We start from the raw sequence: 25641 nt of genomic DNA, 5'->3' as shown, positions 1-25641 counted from the left end.
GATTGATGTTCTATGCACTGAGTTAAATGGGCCAGAGCTTATTTTATTTATTTATTTATTTATTTATTTATTTATTTATTTTTTGAGCGAGAGGAAAGGAAAGGGATAAAGAGATAGCAACGTCAATAAGAGAAAACATCATAATCAGTTGATTCCTGCATGCCCCCTACTGGAGATTGAGCCTGCAACCTGGGCATGTGCCCTGATCAGGAATTGAACCTCTTGGTTCGTGGGTTGACACTCAACCACTCAGTCACATTGGCCAGACTGTTGTCATTTTTAAAAATTTGACAATCTAAGGGAAAAAAGGTCAAGGTCTCTGACTATATAGTCAGTTTATTTATTTATTTTTTAAATAAATTTTATTGATTTTTTTACAGAGAGGAAGGGAGAGAGATAGAGAGCTAGAAACGTCGATGAGCAAGAAACATCGACCAGCTGCCCCTTGCACACCCCCTACCCGGGATGTGCCCGCAACCAATGTACATGCCCTTGACCGGAATCGAACCTGGGACCTTTCAGTCCGCAGACCGACGCCCTACCACTGAGCCAAACCGGCTTCGGCTAAATAGTCAATTTAATGCATGTTTTAAAAATTCTTGCAGTATACTGGTTGAAAATTGCTGATGTAAGCAACAAGTAATAGTGACTGCTTCTGGCCATAAAAACCAGTGGAAACTGAGGCTGAGGGAGATGAAGGGCTGATGGAGTCCCAGGCAGTTCCTCTAAAAGGAACTGCACTCGGACTTGCTTGGACTCACTCCCACTTGAGCTCTAACATTAAGGCAGCAGCTCAAAGGGCACCAGGGACATTAGAGGAGGAACTGAATTGTATGGCATCAGGAAGGGCGGCTTTCACCTAGACAACTGCTGACAGAGGCCACTGTTTCTTTTCTAAGCCTTTTTCTACAGAGCCAGCAGGTGGGCGCCATATTTGAGTTTTCATCAATCTAGCTAACACTGTTAGCTCTGCCCTGGTGATTTCCTGAGACCCTACCACACAACTTTTGGGCCCAAATATGCTGTTTCCAATGGCTCTTCCATATTAATGGCCTGTCTCTACTCATGCTTCTGACTCTCCTACAATCTCTCAAACAAGCAGCATCTGGCCTGAGCTTGCCCCATGCCTCTTGCTAAGAGACCCCAGAACAGGCACTAGCAGCAGTTGGCCTTAGTTTGCAGCTTAAGCGCTCCTCCACACCTCTAAGCCCAGCACAAGTAGCAGCCATCTGCAGATTGCTTTGTAGTTCATGTCAGGAGGCAACAGGTAGAACACAGGCAGAGGCTGACCTTGGCCTGTACCTCCCAGAAGGCTCCAGAGCCACCTGGTAGACAGCTTCAGACCACATTGAAGATGCCCAACCACTTCCATGAGATGTACTCAATGGGCAGACTCAGAGCTCTGCTGAAGTAAGTCCTATACTGTGGGGTGGCCCTTGCACAGGTGATCTGTTGCAGCCAGTACTTCCAGCTGATCAACCTGGGGGTCAATCCTTCCCATTAACGTGGCAAAAGCAGTCAAGGCTCAACTACAATAGGAAGGTGTACACCACTGATTCCCAAAGTGGTCTATATAGACCCCCAAGGGTCTATGACAACCTGCAAGGGGTCTACGTCAGCAAAAAAAAAATTTGGGGTCCATGAAATGAAAATGGGGGTCCACGATAGTGGATCTCAACATACACTGATAGTACCTATTTACTTACATCATATTATCTTATAATATAAAAACATATAAATTATTTATAAAAGTACCTATGAAGTAAAAAATTTATTATATATGTTTATAAAATTGTGTAAGTTGTAGGATAAAAACCTGCACATAATGATATACTAGTATCATCTTGTTACAAGCATACGCGCAGTAAACATTCTTGCCAATTTTTGTCTCAAAGCTTCGCGAACTTGCACCGACTTGTTCAATTCGTCACTCTATAAATATGAATGTGAGAAAAATACGTTCATTCGTTTCCTGAATCTTGAATAGGAAAGTGCTGAGAAAATATTTAAAAAAATATAAACTGGTAGTTTATCATACAAATTATAGTGAATCAGTGTTATTTTGTTTGAGAATGCCAGAGAAAAGTAGGTACATTATTTTTTTATTAAATTTTAACACTAAACTTCACTACAGTTAGAAATTTACAAAAAAATCAATATCAGGTAAGTAGGGGGTCTACCCAAAACTGAAAAACATGGCAAGGGGTCTACGGCACAAACAAGTTTGGGAACCTCTGGTGTACACAGTCCACCAGGTGGGGAGGAAAACATCTGGACTGCCCAGCTTGGGTGAACAGGGAGGCTGTGCCATTTGACCCCACAGAACACTTACTACATAAGGCCACTCTACCAAGCCTGGAAGACATAATAGCTCTACCTAATAACTAACAAACACAGAGAGGTTGCTAAAATGAGGAGACAAACATGTCCCAAATGAAAGAACAGAACAAAACTCAGAAAAATAAAATGGAGATGAGCAATCTACTAAATGCAGAGACCAAATCATTGGTTATAAGGATGCTCAAGGAATTTAGTGAGAATTTCAACATCATAAAAAAGGACATGGAAATCATAAAAAAAGAACCAGTCAGAAATGAAGGATACACTAAAAATTAGTTTGCGATTGGTCATAGACCCAGGCATAAAATCTAAAATTTCAAAGTTCATAGACAAAACAAAGAGAATATCTTTGCCATGTGGGAGAAGGCAGACATTTCTGAAACACAGGATACGATCATCACAAAAGAAAAGATTGGTAAAATGAATTTCATCAAAATTTTAAAACTTCTGTCATCAAAAGATACCATATATGCAAGCCACACACTGGGAGAAAAAATTCACAGAAATGTCTGACAAATGACTTGTACCAAGAATATACAAAGACTTCCAAAATTCAATAAAGACAAACAATTAAAAAATATGGACAAAAGACTTGAACAAAACTTCCGAAGTCAGATGATGAGCAATGGACACATGAAAAATTCCACCAACATCATTAGTCACCAGGAAAAAGTAAAATTAAAACCATGCCCTGGTCAGTGGGGCTCAGTTTGTTGGGAGTGTCATCCAACACTGAAAGGTTATGGGTTCGATTGAACCCTGGTTGTGGGTTTGATCCCCAGTGGGGGCAAGTGTGGAGGCAACTCATTGATATTTCACTCTCATAACAATATTTCTCTCCCTTTTTCTCTAAAATTAATTTTCTAAAAAGCATGTCTTCAGATGAGAATTTAAAAAAAAATTAAAACCATATGAGATACCACTACATAGATTGGCTAAAAATAAAAAGACATCAAATGTTGGTGAGGATATGGAACAAGTGGAACTTTCATGCATTATTGATGGGACCAAAAAACATTTTGGAAAAAGTTTTACAGTTTCTTATTAAGTTCATCATATACCTGACCCTTTGACTGAGCAACTCCATTTGTAGGGATTAATACATGAAAAATGAAACGTATGTCCACAAAAAGACTTGTTTACAAATGCTCACAGCCAGCAACTAATGTATCCGCTAATAGTGTTCACTGTATGAGATTCCAGTCTAAAAGATCTATCCTTTATATTCCTAAAATGTGTCATGAAAAGCTGAAGATTTTTTTTTTTAAATATATTTTATTGATTTTATACAGAGAGGAAGTGGGAGAGAGAGAGAGTTAGAAACATCAATGAGAGAGTCATCGATCAGCTGCCTCTTGCACACCCCCTACTGGGGATATGCCCGCAACCAAGGTACATGCCCTTGACCGGAATCGAACCCGGGACCTTTCAGTCCCCAAGCCGACGCTCTATCCATTGAGCCAAACCGGTCCTGGCGAAAAGCCGAAGATTTTTAATAATGCAAGATTTATGCTATTTGGCATATTATACACATAGAAATACAGAATAATAATGCCTAATACTTTAATACTAGAGGCACAGTGCACGAATTCATGCACCAGCAGGGTTCTTTGGCCTAGCCTGCGCAATTGGGCCAAAACTGGCTCTCCAACATCCCCTGTGAGGTCCTGGATTGTGAGAGGGCACAGGCCAGGCTGAGGGACCCCACCAGTGACTATCAAGGCTGGGAAGGGATGTGGGAGGTTGGCCAGCCGGGGAGAGACTGCGGAAGAGCCCCAGGGTGTGTCTGGCCCGTCTCACTCAGTCCCGACTGGCCAGACCCCTACAGCAAGCTAACCTACCAGTCAGAGCATCTGCTCCTGGTGGTCAGTACATGTCATAGCGACTGGACTGTCTGGCCCCTGGTAGTCAGTGTATATCATAGTGAGTAGCTGAGCAGCCTTAGCATATTAACATATTACACTTCAATTGGTTGAATAAATGACTAGACACTTAGCATATTAGGCTTTTATTATATAGGGTGTTGCATTTAAAATATTGGCATAAGCTAATATAATTATGAAATAAATTATCATTTTTCTTTCCTTTAAATTTTAAAAATTTGCACTAAAGAAAAAGAATGAGTTGTTCAAACAAAAGGTCATAGAAGCCTTGTTCATGATAGCCTCAAACTAGAAACAACCCACATGTTTTATCAACAGGACAATGAATTATGGGCAATTACAGTACATTCATACAATGGACTAACATTCATCAATTAAAAAAGGAACCAACTTCTAGTGATCATAACATTGTGGGTAAATCTGATAAATATTTAAAAGCAAGCCAGAAACAAAAAGAATATGATTTCATTTTTATGAAGTTCTAGAACAGGCAAAACCAACCTAAAGGGAAAATATCAAACAATAGTGGTTATGTAGGGGCTGGACCTGTTAACAAGAAAATTTCTAGTCAGATGGAAATGTACTATATCTTGATAGAACATGAGTTACATGAGGTTAACTACTGTTAAAAATGTATAATTAAATTTGTGTCTTTCGAAATGCATAAATTTCCCCGAAAACAACAACAACAAAAATTTTGGTAATTAAAATCAGAGTTTCCACACTTGAAAGGATTCCCATAGTAATATATTTTAGTTCTATTTCCTAACATCTAAACAAAAACATCCATGTAAAGTTGAGGTTGTACTCCATGTAATTCTATGCTTGATCCTGAAGCAAACTGGTGCAGAATAAAAATGATCACAAATCTCTAAGCAAATGATTACGACTCATTTTAGACAATTATAGGAATTCACACTAGATTATCTGGAAATATCACCAACAATTTACTTTCATTTTCCCAGGTCAGAGACTAGGGTAAATAAGGGAAATTTCCAATATTGAAGGCCACAGTGACAACACATAGCTTTGAAATTCTACTTCTAGGTATTTACGTTGAAAAATACTGAAGCATGTACAAATACAGGGGTTGGCAAAAGTAGATTTACAGTTGAGTACGTGAAAGTTTATTCTTATATTATTATTTATTGTGTATCTGTACTGTAACTATAAACCTACTTTTGCCTAACCCTGATGTACAGGGTGTTCTTTGCAGCACTATTTGCTATTGGGAGTGGGGGAGAGCTTAGATACTCCCCATTTCTGACTTGATTAATAGAGCAATCAAATAAATTATAGCTTGTCCTTACTATGAAAACACAGCAGAAAAAAGAATATAGATTTATATATATTGACAGATTGCTAAGACAAATTATTAAATGAAGTCAAAAAAGCCACAATTACAATATGCACAGTAAAATTTCATTCATGTATCACCTCCACAATTAAAGGTAACTAATATTTTTAAAACTAACACAGCACTGATTTTTAACCTCTGTACTATTCATGTTAAAAATACACAGTTTTAAAATAGAACTCTGCTAAAAAAAAAATTTAAAAAAATAAAAATAAAAAATCAAGTGTTTAAAAAGTAAGAAGCCCTAGCCAGTTTGGTTCAGTGGGTAGAGCTCCAGCTTTTAGACTGAAGGGTCCCAGGTTCAATTCTAATCTCGGGCACATACCTGGGTTGCAGGCTGAATCCCTGGTCCCAATTGGGCACATGTGGGAGGCAACCAATGGATGTGTCTCTCTCACATCGATGTTTCTCTCTCTCTTTCTCCCTCCCTTCCACTCTGTCTAAAAATCAATGCAGAAAAAAATAAAAATAAAAAATAAAATAAAAATAAAAATCAATGAAGGATTAACAACAAAAAATAATAAGAAACTGAATAAACAATTCTTCTTATTGGAATTAAGTGGTTCTTCCATATTAGTGCTTTATATTTCCAGACAGAAAAGGAACAAAACTATCTCTATCCCTCTGACATTACTCCTAGTTCAATATCTTATCTGAAAACCAAGTATCTGGCTTAAAAAATCTTACATACTCAGAATGGAAAAATGTCCTGTATATAATAACTATTAGTTAGTCCTAGAAAGTAGCTGATTTACAATAAATATGATATTGCCACTAAACGAGTACAGAAATATGGAACAAATAGGAATACGAAAGCAATTTATCTAAAGTAGGAAAAGCAAAATAACATCTTTCAAACTGTCCTCTGTACTTTGAACAATACAGCAGGCATTTGCCCAACAAATATTTGCTGAACACCTTATGAGTACGAGGCACTATTACATGTACCAAACATATGCAATTGGAAAACAGGAGCATATAGAGTAGACTATTGAGATAATGAGGGGAAAAGGAATCAGGCAAAGCACACAATTCTGTCACCAAAAGCTCTTTCTCCAGCTTAATTATGATTTTTATTTAATATCCTTTGCATTACTTCATGATTCAGAAAATAGTACTGCAATGCAACTTGATTTTCTGGTTAGGAGTCAAAGCCCTTACTTACTATGTAGCAGTAGTTTCTGTATTTCAGAGTTTCAGGGATGAGTAGAATGAGCAAAAAAAAAGGAGCTGCTAATTTATTTATTTTTTCTTGCAAGAACATTAAAAAACAAAACAAAACTATCTAATTGTCTTTATTTTATATCCTAATATTTTAACAATAAAGACTATTTCTCAGAATTTAGGAATGAAATAAATTTAGCCACAAGAATAACTCAGTCTTTTTCTCCAGTTTTTTACTCATTTTACTGAGAATAAGTGAAAAATTCAATGGACCAATATGTGAGATTCAAAAAAAGGTAAAGTGAAAAAAGAAAAACATGGACTTTAGAGTAAGAGAGCTCTGGTTTCAATTTTCATAACTGCAGGAAGTCCCTTAAACTACTCTGCATCCTTTCCTAAGAAGTTTATAGAAGGATTAAATGTGAGTATATAGAAAGATTAGCATTAAATTCAGCAGCTAGAATGTGCTCAATAAACTTAAACAACTTCCACTGTTAAAATAAATTGTGGGATTTCCATTTCAGATTATGACAGAAAACTGGTACCGAGCTAACTTTCCCACTGTACACAACCATGAAACTAGATGGATACATGAGGCAACTACTTCCAGGCATTCAAGTGACAGCACTAGGGTGCAATAACTAAGAGAAAGGAAATTCATGAGCTGAGCCCCATATTGGCCCTGCACTCACTGAGGGGGTAAATTCCCACCTGGGGCACAATAAACTAGAGTCTAAACCAGGGGTCCTCAAACTTTTTAAAGTGGGGGCCAGATCACGGTCCCTCAGAGAGCTGGAGGGCCGGACTATATGAACTACTAATTCCTACTGTAACACCTCGGCTGCGCTCACTGCCCAAAAAACCTGGCGGGCCGGATCAGACTCCTCTGCGGGCCGCATGTGGCCCGCAGGCCGTAGTTTGAAGACCCCTGGTCTAAGCAGAGCAGGAAGGTTCTGCTTCGCTGAGGCCAGATCAGAGTTTGGGGCAAGTGAAATAGCTGAGGGTTAGGATACCGGAAAGATGGAATGTGTGAAGGATGGGGGGAGGTAGGGGCAGAAGTCTATGTGGGGGTTACCAGTGAGTGAGTTCTTAGCTGATGGTTGGGCTACACATGCATAGCGAGACACTTTCTAAGTTTACTGGAGAGTGGCTGCTATGGAATTGAGAGAGCCACAGAGAAATCTAGCAAGAACTTTGGGAAGTCACATTTGACCGAGAAATCCCACTTCCAGGAATATATCCCAAGAAATCAGAAACAAAAATCAGAAAGGATATAAGCACCCCTATATTCATAGCAGCACATTTACAATAGCTAAGATTTGGAAACAGCCTAAGTGCCCATCAACCAATGAGTGAATTAAAAAACTATGTTACATCTACACAGTGGAATACTACGCTGCTATAAAAAAGGCGGCACTCTTACCATTTGTAACAGCATGGATGGACCTGGAGAGCATTATGCTAAGCAAAATAAGCCAGTCAGAGAAAGATAAATATCACATGATCTCACTCATTTGTGGAATAGAATGAACAACATAAATTGATGAAAAAAATAGATCAAAAGACATAGAAGCATCAAACAGTCTATCCAACCTCAGAGGAAAGGCAGGGGGGTGGAGGGTGTAAGAGATCAACCAAAGGACATGTATGTATGCATATAAGCATAACCCATGGACAAGGACAGTAGGGAGGTGAGGGAATGTGCTGGGGTGGTGGGAACGGCTGGGGAGAGGTCAATGGGGGAAAGGTAGACATATGTAATACCTTAAACAGCAATTAAAAAAACAAACTTTGGAATTCTCATCAAGATAGACATCCAGCTGAGTAACAGAAAGGCCAGATTTGAATTAGGGACCATGCATTTAAAAGTAAAACTTATTTTATATCTGCCATAATAAGGAATGTGGGGAAAGCCACCAAGGCCCAGCACAGAGTGTAAAGTTCAAATGGGGTAAAAAGCTGGGTGGCAGCAGCAGCAGCAGCAAGAGAATGGTCATATACCATGATCAAATAAATATTTTTAGGATGGGGATGACACTCATCAGAAGGGACTTTCAAATATGCAAAGGAAGAAAATGAGAAAGAATATTGTGGTGTTGGACTGGAATTGGAGAGATCACTGTAAATGTATGGTCTTCAGTAACTCTTTCAATATGTATCTACAGATACAGATCCACTGAGAGGGCCTGGGAGTGGTAGCATATCCACAGCAACAAGCACACATTATTTCTAAACAACAGTCTCTACTAAACAGGGACCAGGCACCTTGGAGAAATGTTTGCTTTCAGGGCTGGGGAAGGGAAAATTCCAAAATGCGCCCCAAACATCTTGTGTCAGAAAGAAAAATGAATTACTCAGAGAATGATGGGGACATGAAAAAGAACAAACAAAGAAGACAGCTTTGAAGGGCCTCCTAAAAAATCTGAGCACAAGAATAATGGGACACCATGAATACATACTAATATAAATAAATGAATAAATTGAATGGTAAGAAATGGAGTAGATAGTAGTTTCAAAATATCTTCCCACAAAATACTGATTACAGAAGGTGAAAGAGTAACTTTACAGTGAAGTTTACAGCATCTCCTTAATCAAGTGATCTAAGTTAACATCACCAGTTACCAAACAAATCAAAATCATATGCTACTTGATAGGGTACAATGAGAATAGATGACTTCTGTGATATTTCTGTGAAAGATACAACCTGACTTTAATCATTAAGTTTATCAGACAAAGCCAAATTAACAGACATTTAGAAAATAACTGGCCTGTGATCTTCAAAAGTGTCCAGATTATGAGAGTAAAAGAAAAATGGAGGAAATGCTCCAGATTGCAAATTAAAAGACATGCTTTGAAACTGATTCCTTTGGCTACAAAAGACATTGCTAAAACAAATGAACCTCAGTTTCCTCATCTGTAAATCATGAGAGCTAACTAGTTCTATTGCTCCAAATATCCTTAATTGGACTCAAAGATGTTTTTGTAAAGACAGACAAAAAATGAGATCTGACATTCTATCTCTATTGGTATTCTAACCATGCTGATAAAGATAACCACAGATATCCAGAGGCCTACCCACAAATTTCAAAAATTTTTTATAAAAAAAAAATGTTATGCAATGTCTCTACTAATAGTACATCCACACAAGCTGATATGAATAGATGTCAATATTTTGTTAATCAGGGAAAGGAAAATTTAACCCAGTATATATAACACTAGAGGCCCGGTGCATGAAATTCATGCACAGGGGAAGGGGATGGAGGGTTGTCCCTCAGCCCAGCCTGCACCCTCTCCAATCTGGGACCCCTTCAGGGATGTCCAATGGCCCCCTAGTGGGATTGGGCCTAAATGTGCAGTCGGACATCCCTCTCACAATCCAGGACTATTGGCTCCCAACTGCTCGCCTGCCTGCCTGATTGACACCTAACTACTCCCCTGCCGGCCCAATTACTCCTAACTGCCCTCCCCTGCCAGCCTGGTCGCCCCCAACTGCCCTCCCCTGCAGGCCTGGTTGTCCCCAAATGCCCTTCCCTGCATGCCTGGTCCCTCTCAACTGCCCTCCTCTGCTGGCCTGGTCACCCCCAACTGCCCTCCTCTGTCAGCCTGGTCACCCCTAACTGCCCTCCCCTACTGGCCTAATCACCCACAATTGCCCTCCCCTGCACCCATCTTGTGGAGGCCTTCTTGTGTCCACATGGGGGCGGCCATTTTGTGTGTTGGAGTAATTGTCAATTTGCATATTACTTTTATTAGAAAGGATATTCCCTTTTGTATGCATATTTGTATATACATATGTATAAGATAATTATATTTACACTAGTGCCTCAGTGCACAGATTCATGCACATTGAAAGGAAATCATTAGAAGGTGGCTGGCAGGGTGGGAGATGGGCCGGACACACCTCCCCCGGTCCCTCCCTGGCTGGCAGCACCTGGCGTGGTGCTGCAGCTTGGAAGGGCGTCTGCAGAGTGAGTGGGGTCTCTCCGGCAGGTGGGGTACCTTGACCTGGCCTGTGGGGATTTGGCCGAAATTGGCTCTCCAACATCCCCTGAGGGGTCCCAGATTGTGAGAGGGTGGTTCTTGGGTAACACACCCCAGAATTGGACTCCCTCCTCTCTGGTACGGGGTGCATCACCCAAGAACTGCTGCTGCCAAGTCACTGCAGCTTGGCATCTCCTGTGATGAGTGTCTGCCCCCTGGTGATCAGTGCACATCACAGATACCAGTCAAAGCATCTGCCCTTTGGGTGATGTAAAACTGCCGGTTTGTGCCCAATCCCTGTGGACATCTCTCTTGCAATCTGGGACCGCTGGCTCCTAACCACTCACCTGTCTGCCTGCCTGATTGCCCCTAATTGCCCCTAACCTCTCTGCCTGCCTGCCTGATTGCCCTTAATTGCCCTCCCCTGCCAGCCTGACTGCCCCTAACTGCTTCTGCCTTAGCCCCCACCACCATGGCTTTGTCTGCAAGGAAGTCAGACATCCGGAAGATGGCTGGTTGACCTGGCCTAATTAGCATATTACCCTATAATTAATATAGATAGATTATATAGGATAGGATTGGTTAAATGGGAGGCGGGGGGAGGAGGTAAAGAGCATCTCCTCCTTTTTCAGCAGGAGGAGATACTCTTGGCAGACAAAAATACATAATCCCCATATCTGGACTGATAGCCAATATCTGGACTGATAGCCAGCCATATACACTATACTGCCAAACCGGTCATTAAAAAATTGAAATGCTTTCTTACACCTATACCAAACTGCTATTGCCCTTAAAACCCCTCCTCAGCCCCCATCTTAGGTTCTGCCTTCACAGTTCACCAGATTTGGTTCTGATTGGTCGGTTTCTATGCCAGTCAGCATCTCTGGGCCTATTTCTGGGCCTAATCAGAGAGGCTGGGCTGATCAGCAGCCCTCGCAGAGGCCTGGAAAGAAAGAGAGGTTCGGCTGCTGGCCAGGCCTGGAGAAAAAGAGTGAGGCAAGGGCTGAACAGCTGCTATTGAGGCTACAAATAAGACCCTGCTTCCCTCTCCAGAACTCTCTCCGGCAGTCAGTGCTGGGTCACTGTGCTGGCAGCGGTAGGACTGACTGCTGGCTGGTTGAGCCTTTGGTCGTTTTGGACATGATGCACCCTGGATTTTTATATATTGGGATAATAATAAAAGAATATACTAATTAAACCGGATAGCCAAACAACCTTCCAGATGAAGCCAGGGCTGTGAGGACTGAGGGAAGCCACAGAGGCTGAGAGGGTTAAGCCCCTTGCACAAATTTCATGCAGCAGGCCTCTAGTATAGATATATATGCCTGCATATGCATATAAACTTCCTAGAGGGATACATAGTAAAATATTAATAATGATTAGTTCTGACAAACAGGAATAGAAAGTCATAAAGGAGATGAGCACTTTCCTCTCTATATTCTACTGTTACATACTCAATATCCAACGAGAAATTTTTAAAAAAGAAAAAACAAAACAAAAAACAACTCATCTTGTAGCAGTAGGTACCTGTAACCCCCCATATCTTGCTTCCTAACTACCATTCCCAACTAAAAGGAAACTGCCTCGAATAACCTGTAACCCTGATTAGATCACTCTAAAATTTATAAGATTTATGTAACACTATGTTTAAAGTTTACTGAAAGTTTCACAGAAAGACCAAAACTTAGTCAGATGTTTATCCATACCTACACAATACCTGATGTTGATGATTGCTACTAATGTTTTTCATAATCAAGCCCAGGATATTCTGCTAGACCAGGGGGTGAACCAGCTAAAATCACCTGAGACTGTCTAGAGCAGCCTGAAGAACCCTTCATTTACCTCCACATGAACTTTCCTCATTAAGACACAAAAATCTCCACCCACGGGTAGATTTGCAGATATTTTTCCATCATTTTTGCACATGCAATGTATGTTTAAGCATGTTTCCTAAGGGTGCAAGTGCTGGCGTGTCCTTACCTACACATGCAATGACTAAATCTACCTTGATGCTAGTGCATGATTTCCCCTAATAAATATGGATTATATTCTTGTCCTTGCTTGCCGGCTCACAATAAAGTTCCTTCTCATAAAATCATCTTTTTGATGGCAACTACTGAGCATTTAGATCCAGTTTGGTTGGTAACATGATTGTGCATATGGGTCAGAATAATAAATAGTAGGCTGTGGACATTTTGAGACAGAAATTAAAGGAGTATTCAAACACTAATGAAGGCATATAAAAAGGATAAACATGCTAGTGTGATGAGGCTTCCACAGATGTGGGATAATATGAACATCAAAAAGAATCACTGTAACTGAAAAATGATCAAGAAAAGCAAGGACCACCCTAGTCGGTTTGGCTCAGTGGTTGAGCGTCGATCTATGAACCAGGAGGCACAGTTCAATTCCCAGTCAGGGCACATGCCTGGGTTGTAGTCTCAATCCCTAGTGTGGGGCATAAAGAGCAGCCAAACAATGATCCTTTCATCAGTGATGTTTCTCTCTCTCTCTCCCTCTCCCTTCCTCTCTGAAATCAATAAAAAATATATTAAAAAAAAAAAAAAAGAAAAGAAAAGAAACTGAAACTGGTTTGGCTCAGTGGTAGAGCGTTGGTCTGCAGACTGAAAGGTCCCAGGTTCGATTCTGGTCAAGGGCATGTACATTGGTTGCGGGCACATCCCGGTAGGGGGTGTGCAAAAGGTTGATGTTTCTCTCTCATCGACGTTTCTAGCTCTCTATCTCTCTTCCTTCCTCTCTGTAAAAAATCAATAAAATATATTTAAAAAAATAAAGAAAGAAAGAAAGAAAAGCAAAAAAATGATTATTACAAGAGTCAAGAAAGCAGTTAGATGAACCAAGAGATAGATATAGAGACAGTATATCAACAAGTAGACTGTCAAATTACAGCGGGGAGGGGAGGAAGATCTGGGGGAGATAATAGATCAACCGAAGGACTTTTATACATGCATATAAGTACAACCAATGGACACAAAACTCTTGGGAGGGAGGGGATGTGTGGGAGGGAAGGTGGGGGGCAAAAAAAAAATCAATAAAATATACTTAAAAAAAAAAAAAAAGAAAGAAAGCAGTTAATTATGGGGTAGGAAGAAAGCATACAGTGAGTTTCTAGGATGCTGGTGATGTTCTACTTCTTGAACTGGAAAATAATTTCATGGATGTTTCTTTCATAATTACTTATTATACTGCATATACATGCTGCATACACACACACACACATTATACTTCATAATTTAAAAACAAAGATATGTTTTCAGGAGGAAAAAAAGTCAGGTAAAAACAAGAGCCTTTTATAAAGAGAATGATAATATTTTACCTGCAAGAGTAAGTAGGCTCTCCTACTTTAAAAACACGACCACAAAGATGAGAAGGTTTGTTTGCTTGTTCAAGTTTTGGAAATCCAAATGCAGGATCTTCACCACAAATGTACCATTCCATTGGTCCCAATAAGACTAGCTGTGCCAGCATGTCTTCTCTCTGTGGAAAAGGGTTGGGACCCCTGCAGTAGATTTTGGGCACATAGTGGGCTAAATGCTGGTATACTTCTCTAGTGAGGTCAGTAGATTGCAGCCATTTCTATAAAAAAAGAAAAAAGAAAAAAAGTTTTAAATAATGTTAACAAACTAATTTAAATAAATCTACTCTATTTTCTTTTAGGTACAAAAATAATGGCAAGAGTCTTATAAATTAGTTTGTTGACAACACTCATTACTATATGTCTTCTTTCCAAAAAGGACAAAATTTAAAACCAAATCCAATCTATTTTAGAATTCTACTGAAAGTGAAAGTAAAAGTGAAAGGAGCCCTTCTTCCTCAACTCTAGAAGCAACCTTCTGTAGGCAGCACAGGAAAATGACATCAATTACATAAATCACTAGCCAGTGAGCCCATTCATTTCTCATGCTTTGTTCAAAAATTTTTTTCAACTTATTTCCTAAATTATTTTCAACTACATTCTATAGACATTATATTAGTGTCACGTCACAACATAGTGATTAGGCATTTATATACCTTATGAAGTGATCACCCTGATATTATGACTGTGATTTGGATTATTTTTAACAGTTTGCCAACAGGAACAGCATGTAGTGAACATCAATAACCAATACATTAGTTATATTTCTGATTGATTTATATGAGATGATATGCCACTCTTATGAATATAAATCCACAAGAAACTTTGTTTTACCAATTTGGCTTCTTTCCCTGATCAACCTCACTATAAGCCCTTTCCTCTTTCTTCTCCCTGCAAGAAACAAACCAAAACAGCCACTTTTTTGTTCCCAAACTTTTATGAAATTTTGTAGCCTTAAGTGGAGGCCTAAGCTGGCCAAGGTGTCTGGAAAGCTTGGCTTCTGTTGCCGGGGAAACCCAAGCCTCTCAACTGCTCTCTGTGGCTACAGCCATCTTGGTTGGGTTAATTTGCATACTCGCTCTGATTGACTGGTGGGCATAGCTGGTGGGCATGGCTTAAGTGGAGTGATGGTTAATTTGCATATTACTCTTTTATTAGGCAGGATAAACCAGTAACCTATATATATATTAAAGCCTAAGCAACCGATTACCCATTCACTATGATGGGCACTGACCACCAGGGTGCAGACGCTCAACACACAGGCATGGAAACATGGAACAGACTGATGAATCTCAGAGGGAAGGGGAGAGGAAAAGGGGGGGCAGGAAGAGATTAACCAAAGATCTTATATGCATACTAAAGGCCCGGTGCACGGATTCGTGCATCAGTGGGGTCCCTCAGCCTGGCCTGTAGGAATTGGGCCGAATCTATGCACTGGGCCTCCAACATGTCCTGAGGGGTCCTGGATTGCAAGAGGCCACAGGCCAGGCCGAGGGACCCCACTGGTGCACAAATCCATGCCCTGGGCCTCTAGTCTAGTAAATAAACTAGATGTTCTACCAAATGATTAAACACAAAAAAAGGTTCATGCAAACTGATTTGTAGTCAACTCAGACGAAGTTGTGGATAACTTGAGGACAGTGGTGAAGCAGGAAGTCTTGTGGGACTAAGACCTTAATCTGTAGGATCTAATGCTTATTCTAGGTGTATAATGTCAGAATTGAATTGAATTGTAGGCCACCCAGTAGGTGTCTCAGAGAATTACAGAACTGCTTGGTGTGGGACCCCTCCTGCCCCCCTCCCCCCCCGACACACACATTGGGCAGCCAGAGTATTGGTATAAGTGTAGAGAGAAAAAGAAGAAAGAGTTTTTCCTTTCAGATACCAATTCAACATGTCCAAAACTGAACTAATGATCACCCCCCCCCCCAAACCCTGCCATTACCGTTACTTCCCTATTTTAGATACCAGCATATATGTAGGTATCCAAACCAAAATAACCCTGAAAATATTCCTCTTACCCCAATATCCAATTAAGTCTTGTCCATCAGGCTTCTTAAATCTTGATTGAACCAATCCATTTCTTTCTCTCCATCTCTACAAGCATTAACTCCACTAACTTAGTCCAAACTCCCCAATTCCTATCTTTCACCAGAATTAGCCCAACAATGTCTTGAGAGAGAGATTAGCCCAACAATGTCTTAATGGTGATCTCCACACCTCTTTTTCTTTACAGTCCATTTCCCAACCTCACTACCAGAGTGATTCTTGAAAAATTCAGCTTATCCTTGTACTGATAATCAAGTCAACTCCCCTAAGATGATTTACAACGTCCTTGCCTTATATCAATTTTCTCCGGTCTTCTCCTCCAGACGAAAATTGGTTCCTCTCTCTGCTTTATAAGGCTATTTTCTACTCATTTTTCATATCTCAGCTTATGTTTCACTTTTTCTAAAATGCCTTCTTAATCCATTCTTCTCCCCCATCTCCCATATACTTCCAGGTCTAAAACAAAAGTTGGCCTCAGTGAGCATTTAGTAAAATCTGCTAACTGAATGACTATAAGTATGATTACACTATTTACTGTCACATTACATTAATGTTGTGGAAAGATTATATGATTTCAAAGAAAACAAAGGTAGAGCAGATCCAGACCTGCAGACTCTAAAAACTAAACCAAATAATCCCTAGGTAAAGCATCCTTCAAACCACTTCCTTTCTGTTCCCTTTCTATTTCCTGAAGTCTTTTCCCTGTATTTTGTCACTTACCCCTGTCTCCACTGCCAACTGAGTTGGTATGTTTATTTGTTTTCCATACTACTTTATGTTCAAGTGATGTCTAACACCATAAAACAATAGTATAAGATCTCCATTTTAATGATTTATATAATCTTCAGCTCACTTCCTTCCAAAAATAACATATAGAAAGACATTTTAAGTATTCAGGAAGTGTTATATATTAACTTTCTAATCAATTTCACATTGCAGAGAATGCTTACTAAAATGTAAAAAGCTTGTTCATAAGTTAAGGGGCTGTATGGAAGTTTTATGTATGTAAGAAAGATACTAAATTACTCTTAAAATAACAGCCTTTCTTGAGAGACAATCCCACAAGTTTAAGAATTTGTCTCCATTTGTTTGTTTATTTATAAATCCTCACCTAAGGACATGCTTATTAAGAGGAAGGGGGAGAAAGGGAGAGAGAGGGGGAAAAAAAACCCAACAACATCGATGTGCGAGAAAAACAATTGGTTGCTTCCCATATGCTCCCCACCCGGGGATAAAACCTGCAAGAAACCATGAATGTGCCCTAACTGCAACCTTTCAATGCATGGGACTACGATCAACCAACTGAGCCACGTGGCTGGCCTCTTTCTCCCTTTAGAGCAGTAGTTCTAAATAAAAATTACATACATACTTCAGTAATTATAAAAGTGACAAGAAAGAAAAAGTTAAGGCCCTGGCTGGGGTAGCTCAGTTGGTTAAAGCATTATCCCAATACACCAACGTTGCAGGTTCTATCTCCATTTAGGGCATATCAAGAAGCAACTAATCTATACTAATAAAAGGATAATATGCTAATTAGACTGGGAGACCTTTCAGGAGACCTTCTGGACGCCCTTCCGGACAAACACATGGTGGTGGGGCCAAGGCAGAGGTGGTTAGGGGAGAGCAGTCCAGCAGGGGATGGCAGTTGGGGCCAAGCAGGCTGGCAGGGGGAGGGCAGTTGGGTGTGATTAGACCAAAAGGGGGGGGGCAGTTGGGGGCAATCAGGCCATCAGGTAGAGTGGTTAGGGCCGCTCAGGCAGGCAGGCAGGTGAGTGGTTAGGAGACAGTGGTCCTGGATTGTGAGGGGGATGTCCCAGATTAGAGAGGGAGCAGGCCAGGCTCCCTGCTGTGCACAAATTCCGAGCACCGGGCCACTAGTCTACACTAATAAAAGAGAAATATGCAAATTGACTGTACCTGCATGATGCCCACTAGCCAATCAGGAGTGAATATACAAATTAACCCAACAAAGAAGACTGAAGGCTCTGGTCTGAGCGAAGACTGAATACAAATGAAGACTAAAGACTGAAGAGGCTTGGCTTCTCTGCTGTGGCCAGAGTGGAGAATCCAAGCCCACTGCGGCCTGAGCTGAGAAGCCTCGGGGCTTGGCTTCTCTGCTGCGGCTGGAGCGAAGGCCTGGGTCCCGGGTGCTGGAGGAAAACCGGTGCGGCAGCAAGGGGAAGGAAGGCCTATTGCATGAATCTTCATGCAACAGGCCTCTAGTGAATGCATAAATAAATGGAACAATAAATCAATGTGGGTTTTTTTTCTTTCTCTAAAATTAATTAATTAAAAGGCAAACTAGAATCTAATTGTTCAAACAAAAAACCACTTTTTAGGTTACATTCAAGGTTACAAAATGTCTAGTTTTCCACCCATTGCTAGTAAACCCTATTTAAAATATGAATGTAGAGTCAAATTATACTAAGCAATTTATTATTTATGAATGAAAAATTAAGCATTAAGAGTCAATGGATTCCCAGGTGGGTACTAAAATTAAGGAGGGGGGAGGGGAGGAGATCACTTCCTAAATCATATGATTGTCTAACCACTACACTTATACCTGAAACTAAGATGAAATAATATTGAATGTCAACTGTAATTGAAAAAAAATATTCAAATAATTCTCCTCCATGATTCTGGAAAATTATGCTTTAGGCAATCTTATTTTATAACACATTTAAAGTTTTTGTTTTAAAAGCAACTTTTGTTTTGTTCCCATTTCTCTTAAAATTTCACTTGCAGCCCTGGCTGGTGTGGCTCAGTTGGTTGAGCATCACCCTATGGACTGGAGGTACCAGATTGGATTCCCTGTCAGGGCACATGCCTAGGCTGCCGGCTCCATCTCCAGTAGGCACGTGTAGGAAGCAGCCAATTGATGTTTCTCACATCAATATCTCTTTCTCTCTCTCCCTATAAAAACAGTAAAAACATATTAAATACATATTATTAATAACAAGCATTTCATTCTAAATATTATTTATCATACATTATTCTAAATTATTAAAAAGATATAGAATCTGATTCAAGGCAGGCAGGCATAGCCCTGGTTGATGTGATTCAGTTGAGCATTGCACCAAAGGGCCGCTGGTTTGATTCCTGGTCAGGGAATATCTCTCTCTCTCTCTCTCAAATCAATAAAAACATTAAAGGGGGGGGGGGGGGGGCGGGGACAGGCATATATTCCAAATTCAAAACCATGCAACAGATTAGCAATCCTTTACAGGCATTTTAATGTTTTTAATTTTAACATATAAAGCAAACTACTTTCACATGAGACTTCTAGACCAGAGATACTGAATCAGTGACTTGCAACAGCATAGATTAAAGGGGGGAAGTTGCAAAGAGAAAGTAAAAACTTTTCTGGGTGCCTTTCAAAATAACAGCTCCTGTATTTCTCTAAAGAATAAAACTTACAGCTTTTCGTTTAGCTCTCACTAACATAAGCTGATTATATAAATGTTTAACATGAAAAACTATTGAAATTTCTAATTTGGCTGCATGTTAATTTGCCTTTATTTCAGATACTTGTGGCTGTTAAACCAATGCGCACAACAGTGTAATAAACACTATCTTATTAGGAGCCCTCCATAGGGAAGTAAAGAAACTGTCAACTCATTCCACTAAAGTAAACATGTTATGACAATGTTTCCAAGAGCTTTCCTTTTTTGATTGCTACATTTAAGCCTGGGGATAGAGAGTAACTACCAACACAACAATGAAAGATTCCCTAGAGATTAGCTTTTTATTACATTATCTAATTATTATTCTATACCCAATTAAAACTGCATCATTTATCCCTATTTGATTTTGCTTTCAAGAAAGGATAACCAACACGTAAATTAATTGTAAAACCACAAATGCTAGTAGTCCTGAAATGGCGTTTTCTGGACTACAATTTATTAAAAATTTAAACAAATCATATTATGAGTTGTAAAAATGAAGTAAAAGCATTCACAAATAAAAATAATATACAAACTCAATAATAAAAGACAAAAAAATCTAATTTCAAAATATACAAATGATAGAAACTGAAACTTCTAAAGATATACAAACAGCCAAAAAACTCAGGAAAAGATGGTCAACATCATGAGTTATAGGGAAATACAAATCAAAGCACACCCAACAGGATGGCTATAATAAAAAAGACAGTATCAAGTGCTGACAGGATGTGGAGAAATCCACATCCCTCATGTTCTGTTGGTGGGAATGTAAAATGATGTAGCTACTTTGGAAAACAATTTAGGAGGTTCCTCAAGACACTAAGCAGAGAATTATGTGACAGAGAAATTCCTCTCCTGGATAAAAGCCCAAGAGAAATAAAAACGTATGTCCCCACAAAAAAAAATTGTACACAATGCTCATAGTGGCATGATTCACAATATCCAAAAAGTGGAAACAACCCAAATGTCCATCAAATGATAAATGCATGAAGAAAGTATGGTATATGCTTACAACAAAATATTACTTAGCAATAAAAAGGAATGAAGTATTGATATATGGTACAATGCCAATCTTGAAAAATTGTCAAGTGAAAACGCCAGAAACAAAAGACTACATACTATACCATTCTATTTATATGGTGTTTCCAGAATAGGAAAATCTATGGAGACCAAAAATAGATTAGAAATTGCCTAGAGTTTGGGAGTTTAGGTGAAAAAGGGGATTGACGGCTAATGGGCACAGGATTTATGATTGGAGGTGATGAAAATGCTCTGAATTGATTGTGGTGATGGTTGTACAACTCCATCAATATAGTAAACACCATTAAATTGAACTATGCATTTGAGTTATATATGAAAATTAAAAATTTTAAAGCAAAAATAGCCATAATTAATATGTACTTCTTTTATACTTAGGGAAAATACATGTATTTCTTAAATTGTGATCATCCATTGGGACATATTATAATCAAACTAGTGACCCAGTGCATGAAATTCGTGTACATTAAAAGGAAATTAATTAGAGGAATATTTTAATATTGCTATTTGCCTTTTCTCTATAATAGAAGTGTTGGAATAAAAGAAAAATAGTAAAATGTATGTATATGAAAATCTTCCTCCTGTCAGAGCTGGGGCATGCCACTGGAACCAGAGTCAAGTCCCCACCCACCCATGTGCACCTCGAAACGAGATTCAGACCCGGCTGGCCCCCCCCATTGGGCTAGATCTAGACCAGGCCCACCTGACCCCCGTCAGGCCCTGATGGAAGGGGGGTGTGGCGTCAGGTCACCAGGCCCAGTGCCAGGGTGGAGTGTACAGCCTGAGGTCCCTTGGCCTGGGCCAGAGCAAGGGACATGCCTTAAGGTCCCTGTCAAGCCCCACTGGGCAGGGGGCAGAGCCTCAAGTCCCCTGGCCTGGCACCAGGCAGGGGTTGTGTGCTGAGGTCCTCCATCAAGCTCTGCCAGGCGGGAGACATGGCCTGAGGTCCCCGGTCAAGCCCTGCCAGGCAGGGGCTAAGTCCTAAGGTCCCCTGGCCTGGTGCCAGGGCAGGGGGCATGGCCTGAGGTCCCCTAGCCTGATGCTGGGGCAGGGTGTGTGGCCTGAGGTCCCCTGCCCGGTCAGCATCCTGCAGCCTCAGGTCCCTGCTGATTGCTCATTAAGGCTCCTTACGGGTACTCGGACTCTGCTGTGGGGATCTTGTGTTACGGGATCTCCACCTCTACTTTGTTATGGTGTGATGGTCAATTTGCATATTCCTTCTTTATTAGATAGGATCAGTGGAGCATGCAACATAGTACACTCAAAAAGTGTTGAGAAAGTGATACTTGTGGTGTGAGTTCTACCAAGTGAGAGAGAAGACTGAGAAGGGAGGGCCTTTTTAATATCCTGAACTTAAAATTATTGAAGATAGCACCTACATGCTTTATTTGTAAAGCATACTATTTAGGATAGATGGGAGATCACAAATAGTGACCTCATTATAGGAGAAGCTGTGCGTAAATAAAGTGTGGGAAAGATGACACTAGTGCTTATTAAGTAACTTCAAATGGATGTGATCCCAACAAACTGTAGGATCAGCTGTCTAAAGGCTGCAATGGCTGCTTTCTGAACTTGTTTGCCCTCTCTAAAATTTACTTCTCACCTGAGAAAACTTTATTAATTCATTTTAGTTTGTCTCTGTCTCCAGTTTTATAATTGGCTTCCTCAGGAACCTCAACAAGCTGAAGCTCTAATCTACTTGGTAGCTTGTACTTTTAAAACTGGGAAAATAGAGTACATAGCCTGTAATCCTGGGCCAACAGACCCTAAATTCAGTGGGAGAAAAAGAAAATATTACTTCGAGGTAAATACCAGATTAGTTATCAGTATGGGGTAATAACAAGATGACATGGAGATGGAAAAACATGATGACCATTTTACTGTTTACTTGTAACACTGCTTTTTCTTTTTCAAATCTCTCTGATAAATGAAAGGCCAATGGGGGCTGAAAATCCTTGGTGGATGTAATTATTAAGCAGACATGAAAACTGCCTAGAGGAAACAAGTGGGTTAAAAAAAAAAAAAAAAAAAAAAAGGAGCAAACACTTAACATTCAACAATGTATTTCTTTAAACTCTTCACCTCTACTACTCCTGTCATGTAATTCCATCCACTCTGACTTTGGCGTCCTCCTCAATTCACCCAAAATAATTCCATGACCCACAGCCCCACCGCGCTCTGCTAAAATTCCGTTTCTAACATTCAGGTTGTTGACGTTAGCTTTCCTAAAGTGAAGGCCTCGGAGGCGGGGCCTGGGATGTTTTGGTCCATTCATAATCATTCTGGACAATCTGCTCTAATTGGGTGTTCCCTGTCCTTGAAGCCAGATGCCAGCGAGCTCATTGACACAATCGTCTCACAACCACACGAGCAGATTCACAGACACTTTCAGTGCCACCCCGGGTTTGGATGGTTTAAGTTTGGGGCATAACTGTTCCCACGCTGCTACGGCCAAACCTCACAGTATTAACTTCTGTTTGTTGAAGGCTGCTCTCTCCAAGTTACATAACGTTTGCTCTCCGCCCAACTACCCCAACTCCTAGAAAAATGGTTGTTGTTATTATTATTATTATTATCTCCCAGCCTCCAAGCACGACTTTCTCACACTCGGCAAACAAGCCGAAACACAATACTTTCCCCGCACATTCACCAGCACTGTGGACGGACCCAGGCTGTGTGGGAACCCTGGAGAGGGGAGAGGGGAAAGCAGAGAGGGGAAAAGGGAAACGGGAGAGGGGGAAGGGGAGAGGGGAAAGGGAACAGGGGAGAGCGGAGAGGGAACAAGGGGAGAACAGCATGGGAGGCATCCCGGGTGTCAGCGCAGTCCCGGAACAAAGTAGCGACTCGCGCAGGGAGCCAATGCCCCGCTCGTCCCAAGAGACGGAATCAGGCAGAGAAAGCAGGGCGATGACACCCCAAACAACCAGGAAGACGCTTTCCTTCGCTCTCGCCGGACCTGGCATGAAGGTCAAAGGCCTTATGTTGGGGGCTTAATGAGAACTGGGGGAAAGGAGGAGGATGAGGCGCTGCCGGTCTGGGCAGGAGGGTGGGTAAGAGGCGGCCGGTGCACACAGCAGCCTTCGGGCTGTTGGCGGAGGTGAAGGAGGTAGGGAGGGGGCCACCCCGCCCGGGGAGGGAGCCGCAGAGCCGGGCGGCAGCTCCGGGGTTTCCGGGAGCCGGTCCTCCCCCGGGGCTTGGCCTGCGAGGGCCGGACGTCCCGCCCGGGCCGGCACTCACCCCCGCCGTCTCCTCAGCCGAACATTCCAGCAAACTCTGGTCGATGGCCGGCCCCTCCGGCTCCGGCTCCGACGCCATCTTCCTTCGTCCTCCTCCCCAGCGCTGATGCCGCTGCCGCCGCCCCGAGGGCCGCGGCCTCGCTGCCGCCCGGTGGCCGCGCTCGCCACCCCTACCCGGGCAGGCGCTCCCGAGCCGTCCGGGCGGCGGCGGCGGCGGCGGCGGGCGCGGGAGCGGAGAGCCGCGCGAAGGGGAGCCGGACAGGGGGGACCGTGGCCTCCGGCGCTCCCCGCCGGGCTCGGCGCCCGCGTCCAGTCACCGCCTCGTCCCTGCTCCGGGGAAGGGCACCGAGCAGCCGGGCCTGGCACTGTCGCTCGCTTCCACCGCGTCCCGGGCTGGGAAAGGGGCAATAGCACCCGAGAGCGGAAGCAGAGCCCTCTGGGAAGTGTAGTCAGCCCTCGCCGGGCCTCGGAGAATTGTGTGCCCTTATAGGGTAGGCACAGGGGCATCCTGGGAGTTGTAGTCCGTCTACTGATGAGATTAGGCATAGGGCAGGTGAGTGGGCGGGGCTTTCTGCACCAAAGAATCATGGGAAGAGAATATTGGCAAAAAGCGCCCATCTGAGCCTCCGCCTGCGGACTGAGGGTCCTGGGTTCATTCCATTTAAGGGCGGGGCTCTATCCCTCAGGTGGGGAAGTGCAGGAGGCAGCCCTTCAATACCTGTCCCTTCCTCTTTGAAGTCAATAAAAATATATTCTTATAAGTATATTTCCAGTAGGACATGATCTCACTCATCTAGGGGAAATGGTGAACTACATAGACTGATGAACAAGAACAGACCCAGAGATAAGGAGCCATGGGTCCTACTGTTGGACCTCAAAGGGAGGGTGGGGAAAATGGGAGAGATCAACCAAAGGACTTATATGCACACATACCAGCCTAACCAGCGGTCAAGGACAATACGGGGGTGGGGCATAAGGGGGGGTGGGGGTGGGGAATTGGAATGGGAGGTTGAGGACAAATATGTGATACCTTAATCAATAAAGAAATTAATTAAATATATATATGTTAAAAAAAGAAAAGAAAAAAAGAAGCGCCCACCTAGAAAGAGGCAGAAGAGTATGATACTGTGAGAACTGTAGTTTTATTCTCCCAATCCATTTGTTCATTTTAAAAAATATATATTTTATTGATTTTGTACAGAGAGGAAGGGAGAGAGATAGAGAGCTAGAAATATCGATGAGAGAGAGTCATCATCAATCAGCTGCCTTTTGCACACCCCCTACTGGGGATATGCCCGCAACCGAGGCACATGCCCTTGACCGGAATCGAACCTGGGTCCCTTCAGTCCCCAAGCCGACGCTCTATCCACTGAGCCAAACCGGTCTCGGCCATTTGTTCATTTTTGTATCGGCAGATTCTAGAACAGTACCTGGCACTTGGTAGACACTTAAGTACTTTTCAAAGCGGATTATAGACACTCGAATACTCGTCCAATTAGTGAATGGGTTACATTGTATTCCTATAGTTCTCTAGCCCTGTCATTTATAACCCCATCCTTTAGACTAGTAACTGGGGTGAACATTACCAGGTGTTGGAAGGTTTTACAACATGTCACTATTTTAAAGGAAACATTTCCAAGCAAGTTAGTTATGACCACTTATCAGAATTTATTATAAGTCTTGCTGCAAAGAAAAAGGAGTCTGCCAAAGTCAATTCAGAGATTTACTCCTGATAGGGATTTTTTTACAGAAATAGATAATCATTAGATTAGGT

General features: G+C 41.6%; 1 protein-coding gene across 7 annotated transcripts in view; it reads right to left on the bottom strand.

Moving 5' to 3' along the window:
• Positions 1–24337, bottom strand: part of UBR2 (ubiquitin protein ligase E3 component n-recognin 2) — a 115897-nt gene extending 91560 nt beyond the window's left edge. For 4 of the 7 annotated variants that reach the window (XM_084890239.1, XM_084890241.1, XM_084890238.1 and 1 more), the window contains exons 1-2: positions 23869–24335; positions 14063–14322 (exon numbers count right to left, since the gene is read on the bottom strand). In XM_084890239.1, the coding sequence (XP_084746365.1) occupies positions 14063–14322; positions 23869–23946 (338 nt within the window). In that variant the 5' untranslated portion in view covers positions 23947–24335. Of the gene's footprint in view, positions 1–14062; positions 14323–23868 lie in introns of all 7 variants that reach the window. The other 3 variants (XM_084890242.1, XM_084890243.1, XM_084890244.1) reach the window with 2 other exon arrangements.
• Between the last annotated feature and the right edge of the window lie 1304 nt (positions 24338–25641).

Source organism: Pipistrellus hanaki (genome assembly GCF_964339955.1).
Source record: "Pipistrellus hanaki genome assembly, chromosome: 7".
Classification (NCBI taxonomy): domain Eukaryota; kingdom Metazoa; phylum Chordata; class Mammalia; order Chiroptera; family Vespertilionidae; genus Pipistrellus; species Pipistrellus hanaki.
The sequence above is the reverse complement of the archived record's forward strand: the minus strand, read 5'-3'. Positions and strand labels throughout refer to the sequence as shown.